General features: G+C 44.1%; 1 protein-coding gene across 1 annotated transcript; it reads left to right on the top strand.

The window, feature by feature from the left end:
* The first annotated feature begins 9,013 nt into the window (after positions 1-9,013).
* On the top strand, positions 9,014-18,737 carry cd99l2 (CD99 molecule-like 2). Its single transcript, XM_070854328.1, has 10 exons — positions 9,014-9,140; positions 11,787-11,849; positions 12,244-12,297; positions 12,508-12,648; positions 13,779-13,859; positions 16,085-16,153; positions 16,264-16,317; positions 16,529-16,648; positions 17,344-17,409; positions 18,654-18,737. The coding sequence occupies exons 1-10, from the start codon at positions 9,083-9,085 to the stop codon at positions 18,713-18,715; spliced, it is 768 nt and encodes a 255-aa protein (XP_070710429.1). The 5' UTR covers positions 9,014-9,082; the 3' UTR covers positions 18,716-18,737.
* Positions 18,738-20,170: the final 1,433 nt, after the last annotated feature.

The raw sequence follows: 20,170 nt of genomic DNA, 5'->3' as shown, positions 1-20,170 counted from the left end.
TCTGACAGATAATAAAGGTTATCTATCTATCTATCTATCTATCTATCTATCTATCTATCTATCTATCTATCTGTCTGTCTGTCTGTCTGTCTGTCTGTCTATCTATCTATCTATCTATCTATCTATCTAGCTGTCTGTCTGTCTGTCTGTCTGTCTGTCTGTCTGTCTATCTATCTATCTATCTATCTATCTATCTATCTATCTATCTATCTATCTATCTGTCTGTCTGTCTGTCTGTCTGTCTGTCTGTCTGTCTGTCTATCTATCTATCTATCTATCTATCTATCTATCTATCTAGCTGTCTGTCTGTCTATCTATCTATCTATCTATCTATCTATCTATCTATCTATCTATCTATCTATCTATCTAGCTGTCTGTCTGTCTATCTATCTATCTATCTATCTATCTATCTATCTATCTAGCTGTCTGTCTGTCTGTCTATCTATCTATCTATCTATCTATCTATCTATCTATCTATCTATCTATCTATCTAGCTGTCTGTCTGTCTGTCTGTCTGTCTATCTATCTATCTATCTATCTATCTATCTAGCTGTCTGTCTGTCTGTCTATCTATCTATCTATCTATCTATCTATCTATCTATCTATCTATCTAGCTGTCTGTCTGTCTGTCTGTCTATCTATCTATCTAGCTGTCTGTCTGTCTGTCTATCCATCTATCTATCTATCTGTCTGTTTGTCTGTCTGTCTGTCTGTCTATCTATCTATCTATCTATCTATCTAGCTGTCTGTCTGTCTATCTATCTATCTATCTAGCTGTCTGTCTATCTATCTATCTGTCTGTCTGTCTATCTGTCTGTCTGTCTATCTATCTGTCTATCTATCTATCTATCTAGTAGTTACTGCTGCCATTACTGTTACTGCTACTGTTACTAGTACTCTTACTAGTACTGTTACTAGTTCTGTTATCATTACTGTTACTAATACTCTTAATACCACTACTGTTACTAGTACTGTTACACCTACTGCTGTTATTACTACTACTGTTACTAATACTATTAATACTACAACTGTTATTACTAGCAATGTTACTAGTACTGTTATCATTAATTCAATTCAATTTTCAATTCAATTCAATTCAATTCAATTCAATTCAATTCAATTCAATTCAATTCAATTCAATTCAATTCAATTTATTTGTATAGCCCAATATCACAACAGAGTGTCTCATAGTGCTTTACAGAGTTCACTGAAATAAACAAGTGTAAGTGAACAAACAATCTAATAAAGAGTCCAGCAGTCGATGAGGCCAATGGATCAGTCCGAGGCATCACTTGCCCTTTATGACCCTCCTTCTTCGGGAAGGAAAAACTCAAAAAAACCCAGTGGGAAAAGAGAAACCTCCGGGAGCACCACAGTGAAGGAGAGATCCAGCTCCCAAGGACGGACAGGCTGTAGCCTTGGACAGACGCACATCCATTGGCTGGTGGAGAACCACATCAGCGGGGCCAGGACCAGGATCCACAGGAACCAGAGAACCACATCAGCGGGACCGGGACCAGGACCCACAGGAACCAGAGAACCACATCAGCAGGACCAGGACCAGGATCCACAGGATCCACAGGAACCTGAGAGATGAGAGAGCACAGAAAGGCTCCGGGGAAGATAGCAAGTTAGAGGCAGACATTTGGCTGATATGAGACATAACGATGGAGAGGAAGAGGAGGATAGAGAACAGAGGAGCTCAGTGCACCATAGGAGTCCCCCGGCAGTCAGAGCCTATAGCAGCATAACTAGGGGCTGGTCTAAGGCCTGATCCAGCCCTTAAATATATGCTTTGTCAAAAAGGTAGGTTTTTAGTCTACTCTTAAATGTAGAGAGGGTGTCTGCCCCCCGAACCCAAACTGGAAGGAGATTCCACAGGAGAGGAGCCTGATAGCTGAAGGCTCTGCCTCCTGAACTACTTTTGGAGACTTTGGGAACCACCAGTAGACCTGCATTCTGGGAGCACAGTGCTCTAGTGGGGTAGTACGGTACTATAAGCTCTTTAAGATATGATGGGGCCTGACCCTTAAGAGCCTTGTAGGTGAGGAGAAGGATTTTAAACTCTATTCTAGATTTTACTGGAAGCCAATGAAGAGAAGCCAGTACAGGAGAAATGTGGTCTCTTCTTTTAGTTCTCGTCAGAACACGAGCAGCAGCGTTCTGGACCAACTGGAGAGTCTTTAACGACTTATTGGGGCAGCCTGATAATAAAGAGTTACAATAGTCCAACCTAGAAGTGACAAATGCATGGACCAATTTTTCTGCATCATCAGTGGATATGATGGGCCTGATTTTGGCAATATTACGTAGATGGAAAAAGGCAGTTCTAGAAATCTGTTTAATGTGGGAGTTAAAGGACAAATCCTGATCAAATAAGACTCCCAGATTCCTCACAGTGGAGCTGGAGGCCAGATTAATGCCGTCCAGAGCAGTTAAGGTAGTGGAAAAGCTGTCTCTGAGGTGTCTGGGGCCAAGCAGAATAACTTCAGTTTTATCTGAATTTAGCAGCAGAAAGTTGCTGCTCATCCAGGACTTTATGTCCTTAAGGCAGATTTGAAGTTTAACCAACTGATTGGGTTCATCTGGCTTTATTGATAAATATAATTGTGTATCATCTGCATAACAGTGGAAATGAATGGAGTGCTTCCTGATAATATTACCAAGAGGAAGCATATATAAGATAAAGAGTATTGGTCCAAGCACTGAACCTTGTGGAACTCCATGTCTAACTTTAGTGTGGACAGAGGATTCGTTATTAATATGTACAAACTGAAATCGATCTAATAAATAGGACTTAAACCAGCTTAATGCAGTTCCTTTTATACCAATGAACTGTTCCAGTCTCTGTAACAGGATGTGATGGTCAATGGTGTCGAAAGCAGCACTCAGGTCTAGCAAGACCAGGACAGAGAGGAGTCCTCTGTCTGATGCCATAAGGAGGTCGTTTGTAACCTTCACCAGTGCTGTCTCTGTGCTATGGTTTTTCTCTAAAACCTGACTGAAAATCCTCAAATAGACTATTAGAATTTAGAAAATTACACAGCTGATTAGCTACAACTTTCTCCAGGATCTTGGAGAGAAAGGGAAGGTTGGATAAAGGTCTATAGTTAGCTAATACACCTGAATCAAGAGTAGGCTTTTTCAGGAGAGGTTTAATTACTGCTACTTTAAAGGACTGCGGTACATAGCCTGTTAGTAAAGACTGATTTGTCATATCCAGTAAGGACGTGTTAATTAGGGGCAGGACCTCTTTAAGGAGTCCAGTAGGAATGGGGTCTAGGAGACATGTTGACGATCTAGATGAGGACATTATTGAGGTCAATTCAGCAAGATCAATTGGAGAAAAACAGTCCAAGTACACATCAGGTGTAACAGCTGTTTCTATGGTTCCTAGGTTTGAGGTTGGACCAGACCCTGTTGAGGGCAGGAGGTGTTGAATTTTGTCCCTAATAGTTAGAATTTTATCATTAAAGAAGCTCATGAAGTCGTTACTGCTGAGCTCTAAGGGAACACAAGGATCAATAGAGTTCTGGCTCCTTGTCAGCCTAGCTATTGTGCTAAAAAGGAATCTAGGGTTGCTTTTATTTTCATCTATTAATGAGGAGTAGTAGTCTGCTCTGGCATTACAGAGGGCCTTTATATAGGTTTTAAGACTATCTTGCCAGATTAAACGGGATTCTTCCACTTTGGTGGCCCGCCATGTCCTTTCTAGCCTTCGTGAGTGTTGCTTAAGCTCACGTGTCTGGGAGTTATACCAGGGAGCTTGTCTCTTTTCTTTAATTCTCTTCTTTTTTAGAGGGGCAATAGAGTCTAGTGTCATTCGCAGTGAACCTGCAGCACTATCGACCAGATAATCAATTTGGGAGGGGCTAAGATTAGCATGGGGGTCATCCACAGCACAGGGACACACTGGCTGAAATACTGAAGGAATCACCTCCTTAAATTTGGCAACAGCACTATCAGATAAGCATCTAGTGAGGACCTCCCTGTCATACAGAGCATAGTCCAGTAACAGGAAATGTTATCAGGTAATGGTCTGATAAAATAGAGTTATGTGGAAAGACTGTTAACTGTTCAGTTTCAACACCATAAGCCAAAACAAGGTCAAGAGTGTGGTTAAAACAGTGAGTTGGTTCATTTACACTCTGGGAGAAGCCAATCATTACTCTTACTAGTACTGTTACTAGTTCTGTTATCATTACTGTTACTAGTACTGTTACTGTTACTGCTACTGCTACAATTACTGTTTCTGCTGTTATTACTATTACTGTTACTAATACTGTTAATACCACTAATGTTACTGCTACTGTTAATACCACTACTGTTACTAGTACTGTTATCATTACTGTTACTGCTACTGTTACTACTACTACTACTGCGGGCGGCTGTGGCTCAGTGGTAGAGTGGGTCGTCCCTCAATCAGAAGGTTGGGGGTTCGATCCCCAGCTCCTAAGGGTCAACATGTCGAAGTGTCCTTGGGCAAGACACTGAACCCCAACTTGCTCCTGAAGCATGGCTTCAGTGTGTGAATGAGTATGAAAGAATAGCCTCCTCCAAATTACATTCCTCCTGTATGAATGATGTGTGAATGGGTGAATGAGGATGTCATGTAAAGCGCTTTGAGTAGTTGAAATAACTAGAAAGGTATTTTCTATCTGTTGAAATAACTAGAAAGGCGCTATACAAATACAGACCATTTACCATTTACCATTAGTACTGTTATCATTACTGTCACTGCTACTGTTACTACTACTACTGTTACTAGTACTGTTATCATTACTGTCACTACTACTGTTACTACTACTACTGTTACTAGTACTGTTATCATTACTGTTACTACTACTGTTACTACTACTACTGTTACTAGTACTGTTATCATTACTGTTACTACTACTGTTACTACTACTACTGTTACTAGTACTGTTATCATTACTGTTACTACTACTGTTACTAGTACTGTTATCATTACTGTCACTGCTACTGTTACTACTACTACTGTTACTAGTACTGTTATCATTACTGTTACTACTACTGTTACTAGTACTGTTATCATTACTGTCACTGTTACTGTTACTACCACTACTGTTACTAGTACTGTTATCATTACTGTTACTACTACTGTTACTAGTACTGTTATCATTACTGTTACTACTACTGTTACTAGTACTGTTATCATTACTGTTACTACTACTGTTACTAATACTATTAATACTACAACTGTTATTACTAGCAATGTTACTAGTACTGTTACTACTACTACTGTTGCTACTAGTGCTGTTATTACTAGTACTGTTACTAGTTCTGTTAGTACTGCTGCTACTGTTTCATATTCTTCAGACTTATTGCACGGTAGAGGCTGTAAACCGGTAGTTTGTTCCTGTTGTGAGCTTACATGCTAACTAGCAGGTTGGTAAAATAACCAGTTTACCAGCTGTTTAAAAGAAACTATCTGATAGAACTAACACACATGAAACATGACTTTGTGAAACACGACAATGAGCCCAATGCAGATGCAGGTCCAGAATCACTGGCTGAATCTTCAGTAATGTATTTTAGAAACTTTTTTTCTATCAATCTTATCTGAACAGTAAACTGTAAATAAAGCTGCAAAACATGGAGTTAAAACTACAATGCAGTGGATTAGATTCAAAAGTCCACAACAGGGCTCATTTTCTAAGAACCATGGGTATCCACAGAAGACGTCATGTGAATCCATCCATTAGTTATCTTGGTACAAAGTTAAAGGACAATCATTAGGCTAATGATTCGTTTTAAGGGTGAAGCTTCAAAACACATACCTGGACAACAAGACAGGTAATAAGATCAGAATCAGACTGACTGCACAATACGGGAAAAAATCACTGTTTCCATGTTCAGTGTATCAGTAGTCAATGTTCGTTAATGATTCACTTTGCATTTTGATGCAACGACTATGCTAATGACTGAGTATTAATGAATGATCATTTATAATTCATCAATAACAGTTATGTATGTGTAACTCCAGGCCATTAGGCAGGAGGAGTGTTTGAGCTTGCTGAGCTCTCCCCAGAAAAAGAGACGGGTCAGATGTTACTGCCCAAAACATAGCAACACACACACACACACACACACACACACACACACACACACACACAAATAGTGTATATATACTTATATACTTAACAAATACATTTTTAAGTCCCATTGATGTTCACATGATTGTATTCTGTCCCAATTGTTGGACAATTGATGTGAACTGAGTGGACTACTGATCCTAGGTCATCTATTATTCATTCCCAGAGGCTCACATGTGGGTCACAGGAGATGTTATTTGTGTCTGCAAATACATTTCCAGAATTTCTCCCACAGTCTTAAAGGTCTATTTCTGCAGTAGACTTTTGAGCCACATGAGGGAGCTCGCTGGTGTTTAAACATCACACTTGTTAACATATTTTCTTAACTTAAATGTTCGTATTGTTACCAGTGTGAGGGAAAACAGGTGTCTGTGACCTGTGTAGTTTATGACGTCTTTAAAGTGTGTATTTATTTACTGTTGACAGGAAATGAAAAGCATTTAGGTGTTATTTCACCTTAATGTATTTATTTGGCTTCATTTATAAAGCATTAACCAGCACCTCTGCTGGTAGCAAGTGTGGTTGTCTAATTGGATGGAAGTCAATGAGAAAATTAGCCGACTTCTCTCCTAATTTATCAGCTCAGTGAACATTTTCCTGATGAGTTTCTGCTCTCAGTCTCTAGTTTACAGTCTTCTTCAGCACAGCAGGACGTTCATTTAGTCAATTATGGTCCATTTAGAGGAAGATACCCCAGGAAGAGGGGGGCTTTAGGGCGGGGCTACTTGCTGACCGACCAATCAGAGGTGATTGTCACTTCGGGCTCCAAAAAAAACAAGGCTACCAACTCTAGGCTAGAATACAGCAGTCCACAAACCAGTGGGGGGCGTTTGGGTGGCTGGCTTGCTTCTTATATACAGTCCATGCTCCTGAGGCCTCCCTCCAAAGCTACTCCCCCCAAACACATGCAGCCTGACCACTGCTGAGGACTGCAGAGGCTGAGTGGTTACACAGGCTCAGTACAGCTCTGTGACACCAGAGTTTGTGTCTTTAATTGTGAATCCACACTTAAACTGCTGCTGGACTGTTGAAACAAGTTACTAACCCTGCATTTAATCAGGCGCTGTGTGTTGAGGCTGACCTCAGGGCTGTTTGAGTCCATCCTCGTGGCCTTAGTTTCACACTGCACAGGTGTAACTATGTGTTCCCATTAAACAGATAATATCTGACACATCTGTCCAGGGACTGCTGCAGGAAAATAGTACTTTTTTTTAATGCTCTTTCTACATTGTAACTGTGTAAATAAAGAAATTCAAATTCAAAGTCTGATACATTAAATCCCATCTTTGAATCTAAATGGAGGGAGAAATCTGATTGGCTGTGGATAATATCTATTTGTGGATAATATAGAGATTTTTTTGCAGTTTTTGTGCAGTTTGCTCATCAAAACTAGTTATAGTGGATGGCATAGTGGTCATATTCATTCCTCAAGGATACGTGCCATGTGGCGCTCACTCTCCTTATGGTTTATGGTAATTATTTGAGAATTATTTGTTGTACAAAATCTTTATTTAGAATATTGTTCATTTGCTTAGATATGTAAATTCATAATTTCATGTCAGTGTCTCTGTTGGATTTGACATTGTTGCATTTTTTTCTTGGAAAACATTTTATTAAAACCCTTTTCAAACATTTCTCAAGGAAATTGTTAAAACGATTCAGTCCTCACTTAAAACTGCATTTCAGTAACTGGACTGGCACTGTAATGGCTCTTAACTCCAATAGATATACATCTAATACAACATAGAACATGAAGACTCATTTACAAATGTAAAAAATGTAACTGTGTGAACAGAGTGGGGCTATTTAGCATTTGAAACTCAAACATTTTGAAACCTTGTATTTGTGCAACTTAAGGTTTCTTGCCACAACAAAACCTGGTATCACAACTTGTTTCTGTGAGACTATCTGATGGCCACTCTTGACCCTGACCAACACATTATCATATCATTATCATCACCTATACATAGGGACTTTAAAATTCCCACATTGAGTCGGCGTATGCTCCTATTTCGTTCATCCTCAGACAAAAGCCTCTGCTTTTGGGTGGGCAGTGTTTTATTGCCTGGTGGACAGTGTTCTTCAAGTTAAGTGATTGGATAATGCATGACTTTGTCTTCCATAATAAATCCAAAAAGGAGACATCAACTCAAAACTTCCTTTGGGTCTTCATTCATTATCTTTGCGTGAACTGGCAAATGCTGAACCCAGTTCACTCCTCCTTCTTGATATTGGACTAAGTCATGCATTACTTGTTCCCTTAGGACACGGTAGCTTCTCGCCACCTCACCCTGGCTCTGGGGATGGTACGGAGAACTCTAAATAAAGATTTTGTACAACAAATAATTCTCAAATTGACTCTTACAACCATGATAAAGGTGAGTGAGTATGAATATGACCACTATGCCATCCACTATACTTAGTTTTGATGAGCAAACTGCACAAAAGATGCAACAAAAATCTTTTATTTCCAAGAAATGCAGTCCTATTTATGTATTATTACATTATTGGCTGCAGTTATTACATTGTCAAAGGATTTTTTTTTAATACTAGTCCAATAACGTAATAACTTATAATGTAATAACTTATGACATTATTGGCAAAATGTTATTACGTTATTGGCTCAGACATTTGATTACCTTACTGGCTGCTACATGTTCAGGTTGTGTCCATCACAGGTGGATGCTTGTATGCAGAACATCAGGCTGAAGTTTCTGAAAAAGCAGAAGCTTCAAGTTGTCACTTTCAGTGCAGCTGTCACTTGGGAGTAGGGGATTTTATTTTGAAGGGCGTGGCAGGAAGTGGGGGTGTGTGGGAGTGCCGTAGTGAACGCCTCTGCTGACTGCGGCTTTCCAGAGCCGGAGCTGAACGGCAGGCTTCGCACCGACCTAGCGGCGACAGGCCCCTTATCTCCCCGCTGTGTTCGCTCGTCGTGCCGGGTGTGAGCGTGTGTGGAGGCCGGAGCCATGGCCCACCGTCTGAGGTCGCTGTGCCTGCTGCTGGCGCTGCTGCTGCCGCTGGAAGGTGGGTCCCCCCCGGCGCCGGGCTTTGTCCTGCACACCTCGGCGCATCCACATGTTCTGCCTTTTGTGCCGCACTGGGAGCCGAGGCCGAGGAGCGCAGAGAGAGCACATGTCCTCTCTCTGGCTAGCTGTTAGAATCAAGCTGCTGTGCTGATGGTGGAGATTTTGCTGCTGGGTCTGGATTCTGTCAGTGTGGCCCCCTTTGCTCTGGGTCCAGATGTGCCTGATGTCGATGTTAACCAGCTGTAACAGACTGAGTAATCTAAATGATTGTGCAGAGTGAGATGTGCTAGTTGTTTCAGATGAAAGGGTGGCACCACCCACAGTAACCTCTGTCTGTGTGCATGCCAGGCTCACAATGATGTCACTGCCACACTCAGTGGGGGTGCACATGGAAATGTGGTCACTTGCAGGTGGATGGTTTAAAAGCAGATGGTTTGATTCTGTCTGACTGTTGCACCTGTCCTCAGACCTCTCTGATCTCCACCCTGCCACGTGCAGGGGCGTCCTCCTCACATTTTATTGTGTGAACAGGTTTCCATTTGTTCCTTTCAGAGCTCTGGATTATAACCTCTGGATTTAAAGTGCGGACTGACTGAATAAATGAGTTATCAGACTGCTGTAAATCAAGGCTGTGTAGCAGCAAATTATGCAGATTCTCTCCTGATAATGCTTCTGACAACTGGACTCTTGCTGTCTGTCAGTACTGACTGCACATCCATTGTCAGTGCTCCCTTTCCCCCCCCACATTTTAAATCAGAGTGGACATGTTGGGAGCTGACTTGTGGCCAGGGATTGCTCTGCTAAGGCTGCATTCAGACCACAGCCCAGTATGCCTACAAATGATGATTATGCAGCAATGTGGAGTGGAGTGGAGTGGGGAGGGGGGGGATCAGAAGACTAAAGAGGTAGAAGTTCCCGTCACAGAGCAACAATTAATGTCTGCATTTTTATTGAATGGAATCACCAGGTGTAGCTGCAATGATCCCAACTGATTTAACATTGTACTATATATATTTAAATATATATATTTCATTTAATTCTTCTTCCTTGTCAAAACTTTGCGGCTACATTACCCACAATCCAACTTCACCGGCAACAGCTGTCCAGATGCTGCAGGGCTGTGCTCCACACAAACGCATCCTTTAGTTTTTCTAACTTTTATCTTCGGCCCCAGCGGACGCTGACTCGAGTGACACCACTCGAGGTTATTTTTCAGATTTAGCACAGCTCCCTCTGGAGACACTTGATGCAACTTTTTTCATGCATGCATCTGTACTCCCCATCTCCCTCTGTAAAAGAGCTTCCCTTTGAGCAGAGTGGGGTTACGGTTAACCTCTTTTAACCTCTATTATATGTTGTATCATCAGAACATATAGGGTTAGGAATTAATCTGCACACGCTCCATGCTTTCTGGACATGTCAGTGTTTGAGCCACAGCAAAGGCCCAGATGTGGTCTGAACAGACGAGGTGAGGCTTGAAGTGAATGAGGAGTCAGGTGGCGATGACGTAGAGAACAGTCAGTAAAATACGTTGTTCAAGATTAGTGAATCAACCACAAGAGGTCGTTTAGCACACAGGCAGAAGTGTGGCCCGAAGATCTCAGGCTGGTTGGTCCAGTAGTTTGAGAGATTAGCTGCAGACACACACACACACACAGCTAACACATGGTATCCCAAAGCAAATGAAATGAATCAATAGCAACAGAACAGGACCATGTAAAGCACAAGTGGGTAAAATAGATCATTTATTGGTGTTTGACCAGCTCGGCCACCTGCAGTCGCTCCGGCTCTCTGTGCTCATTTTTCACACAACTACTGCTGCCACTTTTTCTGTGAACAATTGAGGGCAACATCTGTAAGGCCTTCGAGGAGACGCTGTCGGAAGGTGTGCGCCGTTCGTACCAGCAATTCTGCCCATTTGGAACAGGCACATTTTCATCTGGTACACTTGCTCAGACAACACATAGCAACTGGTTTGGTTCTTAGTTTTGAAGTCTACATCTGAAGAGCAACTATAGCCAGGTTTAACAAAGTGTACGCTGCCGCCTAGTGGTTACAGAATGTTCTGTCCACACGCGGAGCAGCTCAGCACTTCACAATAGAGCAGAAAAGCCCAGCAGACCACACCCAGCTGGGAGGATGGCTGCTGGAAATACTAACACATCTTCTGATTTGTAGGCAGAGGCTGTAGGATAAATATGTAGGTAGAACAATCCGAATGTTTAAATCCCGTCCTTGAAATGTGAAATATGGATGTTTCTCTCTCTCTCTCACACACACACACACACACACACACACCCCATGTGCTTGTCAGTGAGTGGAGGCCACTAAGGTTAGCTTGTGCTGGTTTGTTTCTGCTCTTGTGTCCTTCCTGGTAAATGATCTCTGCCCTGTAATGCAGATGACAAGCAGAGAATTAGTGCTCGTGGAGGCCCGGTTTGGCAGCAGAGAAGGGGGTGTGTATCGGAGTGACACGGTAGCAGCAGCATGGAAAAGTAGTCCCTGACACAGTCGAACCTCTGCACAGTACAGGAAGCTTAAATCAAAGAGGGAAAGTTTGTGCTTTGAGACTTTTGTGCGGCGTGAACCAGATCCAGTCTAACGTGTCTGCTCCCTCTGTCCCTCTGTCTTCTCCGGACTGAAGTCCTGACTCAGGGTGACTTTGACCTGAACGATGCTCTGGGTGATGATGATAACAGTAAACCATGTAAGTATGTTCAGACTCTGCAGTGGAAACTCATTTGTACTGAGAAGAAATCATTCTTGTAAATAATGAGATCTGAATCTGTCATTCCAAGAGTTCCTTCCTACAATTAACCACATTGTGAGAATTCATTTGCATCCGTGTTACTTGATGATAGAAAAGGGAAACGAGTGGAAAACATCATCATAGAAAAGCTAAATATGTGTAACATGCAGCAAAAATGTAAAGTATACATGATGTGTCAGTGAAGTTCTTCCTGCCCCCCCATGACTTCTGGACAGCTGTAAAGAATACTGAGAGACTTTAGATGAGGGCAGTGTGCTGATGTACAAACGTGTACCTGAATTACCTTCACATGATTCTAGAAATCTAACACACGATTCATCTTTCACGACAGCGACCCCTCCACCGAAGCCTGCAGCTCCAGCAGCTCCAGCAGATGGAGCAGGAGGTAAGAAGCACACAGCATCTGGTCGTACAGCTGGTCTCCCAGTGTCAGCTGTCTTCACATCTCTTCAGAGACACTGACATGTCTGTTAGAAATAAATGAACATTGTTGTTTGCTGTGGCTTTAGACCGGCCTTATCGACCCGCGTTGAACCCGAGGTCAGTCCGTCTGTCTAACTGTACTCAGAATCCGTGCCGTCAATGTTCTCTGCAGATCTGGATTTGGAGGATTTCTTTAAAGTGGATGGCACCACCACCACCACCACCGCCGCCGCCACCACCAAAGCCCTACCTAAGGTTGTGCCTGATGCCCCCAAAAGCACCAAGGCCCCAGTGAAGCCCAAACCCAAGCCTGGTGAGAGAACACATGGTCCTCTGTGTGAAGAGGCAGCTCTCCTGAGGGCGGCTCCTCAGCAGCAGGTCTTTAACAGAGGCAGCTCTCCTGAGGGCGGCTCCTCAGCAGCAGGTCTTTAACAGAGGCAGCTCTCCTGAGGGCGGCTCCTCAGCAGCAGGTCTTTAACAGAGGCAGAATATTATTTTTCCAGCTCTTTTATGACCAAATCCAGAATCGGCAAAACGTATGACATCCCCGTCCTGATCCAAATGGATGGTCTAAGGAGGATTAGATAGGGCGTCCCACGCTGTACTGATTGAAGATTCCCTTGAGGCAAATAGTGATTTTAGGCTATAGAAACAAAGTTGAGTTGATTTGACGTTGGCTGTGGTTACACAGTCAATATTTCTTCAGTGTGACTGAACTGTGAAAGTGGACGCTGAATAAAGTGTTGTTCGTCTACACGCCCTAAAGCACTGAATTAGTGGATCCACCCGCTATGAAACATGTAATCTGCTAGAAATGTAACAGAAGAAGAGACAAACAGAAAGAATACATTTACTCCAACCAGAGAGAAACGACCAGAGCTGGTGTTTACACCTCTGGTCACGTGTTTTTACTCTGATTGGGCTCTTACTGCCATTTACTGCTGGAAAAGTAGAGTCCGTGCAAACGCATTGTGATTGCTAATGCTAATGTCAGCTCCAAGTACGGTCCCACAGCCGATGTGGCGAAAGCAGCGTGTCAGCAGAGCAGCAGCAGCTTTAGTGGCCGTCTGTGTAAACAGGATGTGTTGAGTTTGGGTCGCACACGTTTTGGCTGCGAGCTCCACACACAGTCTCTGTAGTAACAGAGCTTTACTGGCAGTAGCTCAACAGCCACTGACAACCGGACAAAGCAGAAGCAGTGGAAATGTACATTATAGGACAATAAAACGGGCTGTTGATGGTCTGGAAATAGAGCATCTGTGGGATTAGCCAGAGACAGATTACACAGGCAGCCACAGGGTTGACAGTCAGTGACCTGTTTGCTTTGTGCTGCCTTGTTTTTCTCCACCTGTTGTTACCCTCTCAGTTTGCACTGTTTTTTTAACTCCTGCCTTTGCTCTTCTTTTGCATGAACATTGATCACTGACCTTGCGACCTCTACAGCCGGTGACGCCTTTGACCTGGCTGATGCCTTGGACCCCAACAATGACATTGGTGGCAAGGATAAGAACAAGGGGCAGGGAGGTGGGTGGGAGTGTCTCCCGCTGGATTAGCACCCGTAGTTGTTTGTTTCATTACTTATTAAGTCAGAAGACTTAATAAGGAGTTCATGTGGAATGGATGGTAGACAGTAATGCTTCAAATAGTGATACTTCAAACACTCATCCCATCCCAGCAGGTCAATGCTGTGTCCACACAGGGGCTGTCATAGAGTCATTACATGTGTTTATCAGTGATGGTTGGTGCCACGTTCCTCCTCATAATGAATATACTGCCGCCTAACCCTGTCCACTCCTTGCATGCCTCCTGTGTCTCCGTTAAAGTCCTCCAGCCCCCCCACAACAAAATTCAGCTCAACTACTTTTTGAAACTGGATGTATTTCTGTCCAGACAGCTCCAAAATGTATAGTGTGGAGGTGCAGACAGTGATCCTTTATTCCCAGGGACATTATGTATCGTGTTAGGGCTGCCTCTCTTTCAAAATGTGTTTGATTCAATGAGAACTAACCGGTCCTGTTTAAATTTGAACTCCTCTGGTAGTCTGATCCTGTAGAATAGATGAGGACCTGTTTATTCAGTGCCTGAGATAACGTTACTTTTTAATGAGGCAGCTTTACAGTTTTATCTGTGATGTTCACACAAAAATGGGTGGGGCACTCACAGGGGGAGGAAAGGAAGAAAAGTGGGTGAGGATGTTTGGTGGAGGAGGAGGAGGGCAGGACTAGTGAGATGGGTAGTACAGCATACGTCCCCTAGAGGCACTTGGAGAGCAGGGGGACAGTGGGTGGGGGACGAGTGCCGGACTGTTATGGAATGCACTTGCCCTTGTAGTCAGTTGTCATGCTGGATGCCTCAAGTCCACGGCTGGCCACCAGCCGTCTGTTGCCCATCGCCTTCTTTCGACAGCACAGCCCCCACTCCCTAGTGACTGGCATCGATCTCCAGGAAGAACGGCTTACACCAGCACACACCAGCACCAGAGTAGAAATGAACCTCAAAGGCATCATCACAAGTTGCGTCCCAAAGCTGGCCAAATCGAGCAGGAGAAGGCTTGTTATGTCCTTTGACGGTCAGTTGGGAAGAGAGAGCATAGAGAGGGACTGCAAAAGCCTAAAAATAATTTTAACTCCGCCTAATTCTGTGGTCTACACCACTCTGCCGCACGGAAAAAATGAACACTTAACCTTAAGAGTTAACTGTCGCAACTGAGAAAGCACCAAATCAAGACGATCAATGTGCTGATCAATAGTGGAAGAAAACACGGCAATGTCATCCAAATACAGGAGGAAGGACTGGAACCTCTGATCTCCCAGAATCCGCTCCATCAGCTGCTGGAAAGTACTCTGGGCATTCCAGAGCCCGAGCGCCATTCGTGTACAGAAGCCAGTCCTCCAGCGGTCTTTCTCAGCCTCTTCCACCTGGTGGTACCCACTGGCCAGGTCAAGGGTGGAGAACCACCAGGCCCCACGCAGAGCATCCAATGATTCCTCAATGCATGGAAGAGAAAACACATCTTTCCTAGTTCTTGCATTGAACTGCCGATAAACAACGCAGAGCCTTATAGTACCGTCCTTTTTCCGCACTAGACACTAGAATACTTTCCCTAATTATGCCCTGCTGCAGGAGCTGTGCACCTTAACCTCCTCATACTGACTTGGTGGTATTCGCCTTGGTGCCACAGGTGCTTCATCTAGAACCGGAGTCTCATGCTCCACTGCCTCACTCTCCGAACCTGTTAGTAATAAAAGGGAAAATATTAGTATTGGCCTCAAAAGTCCAGCACCCCCCGGCCTAAATTGACTATGAATTCTTCACTGAAGGCAGACAGACACCTTTTGATAGGAACCCAGGTTTAGGACTATGGTAATGCATACAGTATGCAGGTGGACATGAGATATACTGTGCACAGCATTTAAACACACAAAACATCCACAGTTCAGTCTGAAGACTCATCAAAGTCCAGATGGATGACTTGGATATGAGCAGCTGCACCTCGTTCAGCCTCGTTGCAGACCAAGTGGAGAGACTGAACAAGCAAAAGGGCCACATGTGAAAGATGGATCTGAGCTCTGAGTCAGAATTAAGACTTTTCACCAGCTTCTGTATCACAAACACCAAATGACTGAATGACGAGTGAAGCAATGATCAGGTCACTGCACCTTTTAGCAGCTCCATCAGAGTAACAGTTGATCATGTGGTGACTCCTCCTTTCTCCCCGGTGAGGTGATGATCTCTTTCTCCTCTTGCAGGGGGACTTTCTGACAGTGATCTGATGGATGTTGGTAAAGATGACACCTATAAACCCGACAAAGGCAAAGGTAATCCAGCTTTCTGCACCCTCACAAGTAGAAGTCAGTAGCTGCAGAGTTGTTCGTGCTGCATGTGAGAGCCGACACACAGTGAAGGGTGTTTCTGTGTGTGTCCACAGGTGGACGTCCGAGCGGCGACAGCGACCAGATCAACCAGTATGATGATGCTGGTGGTGGGTTTTCTCTGTTGGTGCTGTTTGTTCAGAAATACATGGCCGGGCCTGTGCTCAGTGTGTGTGTGTGTGTGTGTGTGTGTGTGTGTGTGTGTGTGTGTGTGTGTGTGTGTGTGTGTGTGTGTGTGTGTGTGTGTGTGTGTGTGTGTGTGTGTGTGTGTGTGTGTGTGTGTGTGTGTGTGTGTGTGTGTGTGTGTGTGTGTGTTCACAGAGACCACAGCAGAGGTGGGCACCATTGCAGGGATCGTTAGTGCGGTTGCCATGGCGTTGGTGGGTGCAGTCACCAGCTACATCTCCTACCAAAAGAAGAAGCTGTGCTTCAGTATACAACGTAAGGCTTCCACACTCCAGGCCTGTGTTCTAGACAAGATGCTCAGGAGAACCATGTAGAGATCTCTGGCTTGTCCCTGTAGAACTCTTTTTGGTTCCTCGTAGACCTTTTCTAAAAGTTCCACCTAGAATCCTTTCAGGGGATTCGATAAATAATAAAAGGGTTCTACCTAGAACCATTTGTGAAAGGTTCCTCCTATGAGAGGATCCACAGAGAACCTTTTTATGGTGTAATTGTTCCACCCAGAACCCTCTCTGGGGGGATGGGCCCCATAGGAAGCTTTTTTCTAAGCAGTTCCTGGCATGTTTTCAGGAGCGGGGGGGGCAGGCACAGGATTGGTTAATGTGCATTATGACTGCTTCACGTCTCATGTGGATCTCCAGACGTTCTCTCATCTGCTTCTCAAAGTGTTCCGTCGTACATACGACTCAGTGGATGGGAAGAACACTGAGATCTGAATCACAGAAGAACTCCAGCTTGTCTCGTGTTCCTGCTGTTCCCAGCCTGTCTGTGAACCTCCAGAAGGAGATGGTTCTGGGTGGAAGCCTTCAGAAAGAACCCTGATGGAACCCTTATTTCTGAGAGCGTATCCTGTAGTAAAAGTGTTGGGAGCAGCTGCAGGCAGTGGGGGTGGTGGCGGGGTCGGTGGTAACGGCTATCAGAAGCTCACTGAATGTGTCGTTGTGTTGTGACAGAGAGCCTGAACGCTGACACGGTGAAGGCAGAGAACCCTGAGGCTGTGGTGGCCACAGAACCACAAGGTAAACACATCCACACTCTCTGTTCTGCACTGTCAAAGGACTAATAGAAAACAGTGTCTTGTAGAAAATTAATGCATAGTTTCACAATTTTTGAGATTTCAGATGCTAAAATGTTGATTGGGACTGGTTTTGCTCTTGATAGTCTTCTGCCTTGAATAGATATGAATTCCTAACACGCTTTCAGTATCAGTGATGGGGGGGCAAAAACTGTTAACCCATTGTGTATCTGTTTTTCAAGGCCGGTAGAACTGCAACCAAACAAGACAGAGCAATAATTCTTTTTGCATATAAAACCTGAGGAGTTACACTTTCATATCACGCATTCAGCGTGTCCCAGAGCGCCGTTTCCTTCCACTAATGTGTTTGCAGAGATCCAGTATAAAGCGCACACAGCAAAAACGTTATAATCCAGACTGACTATAGATTTTCAGTTGTTTATGGTTTATTGCACTTTTTAGCAATTTATTTAGTTAGTCTGGACATAAGTCTATACATATTATTAAAACTTGGGATATAAGGGTTGTATTGATGTATAGCAAATAAATATGCTCCAAAAAATGGCACTCCAGCCTGTAAACATGTAAAGATGTGCTCTGGCTTGTTCTGTGGTGGCTATTAAAGGGCTAAAATGAAATCAACTGAAATCAAATTTCTTTTGCTGCAGCAACGTGTCTGCTCTGCAAATCCCTCGTCCTGCGTTCAGCATGGACGAAAAAAAATCAGAAACCGTCGTTCGGTTTCTTGATCGTATGCCCCGTGTTTTTCAGTCACTGCTGTTAGCTGTCCGTCTGAATTCAGTACAGCCAGTGTGCGTCACACTGAGCCAGACAGCAGCCTGCTACACAGCCCAAGAGCTCCACACTGAACACATAAAGCCTCCATCTCATCCAGTAAACAGCCCTGCCCCTGCCCCTGCCCCTGCCCCTGCCCCTGCCCCTGCCCCTGCCCCTGCCCCTGCCCCTGCCCCTAGCTCCTGACTGTCACTAGTGACTGAGGCAGTCAGGAGATCCTACGTTCTGGCGGCTCCGAAGAAAAGGAGCATTTCTCACAATAAACCTGTCGATGTAAAAATCATTTTAAACACACTTTAGATCTCAGTGACGTCAGACTGTGGTCCTCCAAGCTTCATGTGACCATAACCAGCGAAGAAGAAAAGATCTTAGCTTGGACTCTTCTTAAAAGAGAGGCACTCTTATAATGATGACACTGGACACTCACCCCCCTCTTGTTTCTCACTTCTGTAGCCCAACAGACTCTCCTGAAGCCGGCCAACGCTGAACCCCCCACTGAAGAGAACGCCGTGTAACACACATGACACTCTTTCCCAAACACCCCACCCCCACCTCCCCACCCCCACCTCCCCACCCTGGCACACGTGTGCACACACAAACACACACAACTCTCACACACACACACACACACACACACACACAGAGGTCTCCCACCTAGATGTGGCCTTTTCCAAACACCCTGCACTTAGTCCCTCCTCCACACACACACACACACACACACACACACACACACACACAAAGGTCTCCCACCTAGATGTGGCCTTTTCCAAACACCCTGCACTTAGTCCCTCCTCCACACACACACACACACACACACACACACACACACACGCTACAGGATAGACTGTCTATTGTGTAGCACGTCCTCGTTGATGCTGCAGCTCTGTACTGCAGACGTTGGGATTTGTAGTCCTTCTATGCTGAATGTGAAAACAGATTTTTGATTCTCTGCTGTAAACACGGCCAACAGTCACTCACGCCCTGCCAAACGTTTGTGTACGTATCATTTATTGATTACTGTTTGAACTCTCCGGTTATCCAGCCTTCAGCATGTAGCCTGAGCTTTGTCTGCTGTGAGCCGGGGCTTTAGCTGCTGAGCCCCAGACACACAGTGATGCTGGAATACTGGAAAAAAAATTCAAAAGCAGCTAACGTTCTGATGTGTTGGAGAAAGAAACTCCTCTTGGCATCTCCGGCTGTGTCTCAGAATGAGCTTCAGGACTTCAGGCGGATTAGATCGCAGACTGGTTGGATTTTGGGACTCTGATGAGTCAGTGGTGGTTTTAGAAGCAGATCCTGATGATGGCAAAGATGCTCACTGAACATTTTGGGGATTTAATTTTAATGGAGCTGAACTTGAAGTGAACCAGGGAGTTCCCCTGAGACACGCCCAGGGGGGGTTCTTTCTTTTTTTTTTTTATTTCTAAGTGAATGAAAATTGTGTAATAGTAATCAGCAATGTATGATTTCATGACCTGGAATTCAGCAGTTCTCAGACTCTTTCGTCTGATGCATAACCATAGATGTTACTTTAGTTAATGCTGGACATCCCAACACAGCAGAACCCACAGGTCTGAGGTCCGACTCCCTGCATCTAACCATGTTCCCCCGATTTCTCTTCAAAGCCTTGTAGCAACTGATCATGTAGTCCAGGGGTGTCAAACTCATTTCAGTTCAGGGGCCACATGCAGCCCGGTTTGATCTCCAGCGGGCCGGACCAGTAAATAATCACCTTTAAATAACGTAAAGTACATTCTGACAATGTTCACACTTAATGAATTATCTTCTCACAAAACATCATGAACGACCTGAAATGTGTCATTTCTACACTTTTGGACCCTCTGGCTGGCCGGTTTTGGCCCGCGGGCCGTATGTTTGACACCCCTGATGTAATCACTTTGAGTTGTTGTAATCCACGATGTGAAGTGATAATGTACCGTTTACACATTCATTATCAAAGAAGCCACTAT

Source organism: Pempheris klunzingeri, chromosome 23 (genome assembly GCF_042242105.1).
Source record: "Pempheris klunzingeri isolate RE-2024b chromosome 23, fPemKlu1.hap1, whole genome shotgun sequence".
Classification (NCBI taxonomy): domain Eukaryota; kingdom Metazoa; phylum Chordata; class Actinopteri; order Acropomatiformes; family Pempheridae; genus Pempheris; species Pempheris klunzingeri.
The sequence above is the reverse complement of the archived record's forward strand: the minus strand, read 5'-3'. Positions and strand labels throughout refer to the sequence as shown.